Raw genomic sequence first — 2500 nt, forward strand, 5'->3', positions numbered from 1 at the left:
ACACACACACACACACACACACACACACACACACACACGTAAGGATGTGTATATGAAGCAGCTTCCGTATCAATGTGTGTTAACGTGTGCGTACCTGCAGTGAACCACGGTGGGGCCGGCAGTGGGCGGAGTCTTGGCCTTGACCCGTCGGATGAATCCCAGCAGGCCGGTGGCGTGAAGCGGGACGCCGTGATCGGGCCAACCGGTGAAATGAAACTGACGGATCTCTCTGATCTCTGCCACGCCCCTCTGAGAGAGAGAGAGAGAGAGAGAGAGAGAGAGAGAGAGATGTTTCACAGACCTCAGCAGCAGGGGGCGCCACATCCTGCCATGACACTCAACTGAATGATGACATCGTCACCTCGTCAATACACAAAAGTAAAAGGTCAAAGCAAAGGTCATCAGCTGTATCGTCCAGGAGAAAGAGGAGAGTCACCAGGTGTGTGTGTTAGAGTGTGTTACAGTGTGTGTGTTTCAGTGTGTGTGTTATAGTGTGTTATAGGGTGTTAGAGTGTGTGTGTAAGAGTGTGTTAGAGTGTGTTACAGTGTGTGTGTTATAGTGTGTTATAGTGTGTTAGAGTGTGTTAGAGTGTGTTAGAGTATGTGTGTTACAGTGTGTATGTTAGAGTGTGTTAGAGTGTGTTAGAGAGTGTGTGTTACAGTGTGTGTGTAAGAGTGTGTTAGAGTGTGTTACAGTGTGTGTGTTACAGTGTGTGTGTTATAGTGTGTTATAGTGTGTTAGAGTGTGTTAGAGTATGTGTGTTACAGTGTGTTAAAGTGTGTGTGTTAGAGTGTGTGTGTGTGTTTGAGTGTGTTGGAGTGTGTTAGAGTGTGTTGGAGAGTGTGTGTGTTAGAGTGTGTGTGTTACAGTGTGTTAGAGTGTGTGTGTTAGAGTGTGTTGGAGTGTGTTAGAGTGTGTTAGTGTGTGTTGGAGTGTGTTGGAGTGTGTTAGTGTGTGTTGGAGAATGTGTGTGTTAGAGTGTGTTGGAGAGTGTGTGTGTTAGAGTGTGTTGGAGTGTGTTGGAGTGTGTTAGTGTGTGTTGGAGTGTGTTGGAGTGTGTTAGTGTGTGTTGGAGTGTGTTGGAGTGTGTTGGAGTGTGTTAGTGTGTGTTGGAGTGTGTTGGAGTGTGTTGGAGTGTGTTGGAGTGTATTGGAGTTTGTTAGTGTGTGTTGGAGTGTGTTAGTGTGTGTTGGAGTGTGTTAGTGTGTGTTGGAGTGTGTTGGAGTGTGTTAGAGTGTGTTAGAGTGTGTTAGTGTGTGTTGGAGTGTGTTGGAGTGTGTTAGTGTGTGTTGGAGAATGTGTGTGTTAGAGTGTGTTGGAGAGTGTGTGTGTTAGAGTGTGTTGGAGTGTGTTGGAGTGTGTTAGTGTGTGTTGGAGTGTGTTGGAGTGTGTTAGAGTGTGTTGGAGTGTGTTGGAGTGTATTGGAGTTTGTTAGTGTGTGTTGGAGTGTGTTAGTGTGTGTTGGAGTGTGTTAGTGTGTGTTGGAGTGTGTTGGAGTGTGTTAGTGCGTGTTGGAGTGTGTTAGTGTGTGTTGGAGTGTGTTAGTGTGTGTTGGAGTGTGTGTCTGTTCTCACCTTCTCCACAGCGAAGGTGCGGATCACGTACTCTGAAAGCAGCTGAGTCTCAATCAACGTCACCTTCATGTCGCCGTAGATCTCTGTGTCGTCAGGCCAGTACTTACAACACTTCACCTGCACACACACACACACACACACACACACACACACACACACACACACACACACACACACACACACACACACACACACACACACACACACACACTTGTTTATTGATTTACAGTAAGGAATAAATTGAGTCGTTAATTAAACTGAACAAAAGCAGATGATATAAAAATCTCATTAGATGCTCCGCCCCCTCCCCTCCCTCATTAACAGCTTATTACTGCTGGGCTAATGACACTGTCACTACGGCAACCAACGAGGTGAACAGGAGAGGACCGGCGACAGAACGAATCAGGTTCAAGTGACGGAGACTTTCAGAGATAATCAGGCTGATCTGTCCCACAATCCCCGGCTGAGCGGGAACAGATCCCAGGTGCCTTCTGGGTAATGAGAGTTGGGACAGGGAGCATGCTGCTAGCGGTGTGTGTCCGTGTGTGTGTGTGTGTGTGCATGTGCGTGTGCGTGTGCGTGTGTGTGTGTGTGTGTGTGTGTGTGTGTGTGTGTGTGTGTGTGTGTGTGTGTGTGTGTGTGTGTGTCGGAGCAGAACGACTGGTCTCAGAGTGTTCAGTTTGTCCTGAAGGGGGCGATGGAGGGAGGAACCACAGACTGTGACATTCCTTTACGTCCTCCAGCAGATCCAGTGGATGACGGTGAGGCAACAAACAAACCAAACAAAGAAGAAGAAGAAGAACATTTCCTCCAGAAATGAAGCTATAATATCTCATCTGAGCAGCAGTGATCGTGGGGCGGAGCTGTGATAAAGAGATCCCGCCCACACACACTCATAACCAATCCTGAGTCAGTCTCAGCTGTC

At 47.6% G+C, this 2500-nt stretch overlaps 1 protein-coding gene across 1 annotated transcript in view; it reads right to left on the bottom strand.

Annotated features, from left to right (window-relative positions):
- Window positions 1-2500, bottom strand: part of LOC133026880 (receptor-type tyrosine-protein phosphatase mu-like) — an 85026-nt gene that overhangs the window by 6151 nt on the left and 76375 nt on the right. Inside the window, exons 28-29 of the mRNA XM_061093864.1 lie at window positions 1576-1692; window positions 95-249 (exon numbers count right to left, since the gene is read on the bottom strand). Coding sequence (XP_060949847.1) covers window positions 95-249; window positions 1576-1692 — 272 coding nt within the window. The remainder of the gene's footprint in view (window positions 1-94; window positions 250-1575; window positions 1693-2500) is intronic.

The sequence above is a fragment of the Limanda limanda genome, chromosome 20, assembly GCF_963576545.1.
Source record: "Limanda limanda chromosome 20, fLimLim1.1, whole genome shotgun sequence".
Taxonomy (NCBI): domain Eukaryota; kingdom Metazoa; phylum Chordata; class Actinopteri; order Pleuronectiformes; family Pleuronectidae; genus Limanda; species Limanda limanda.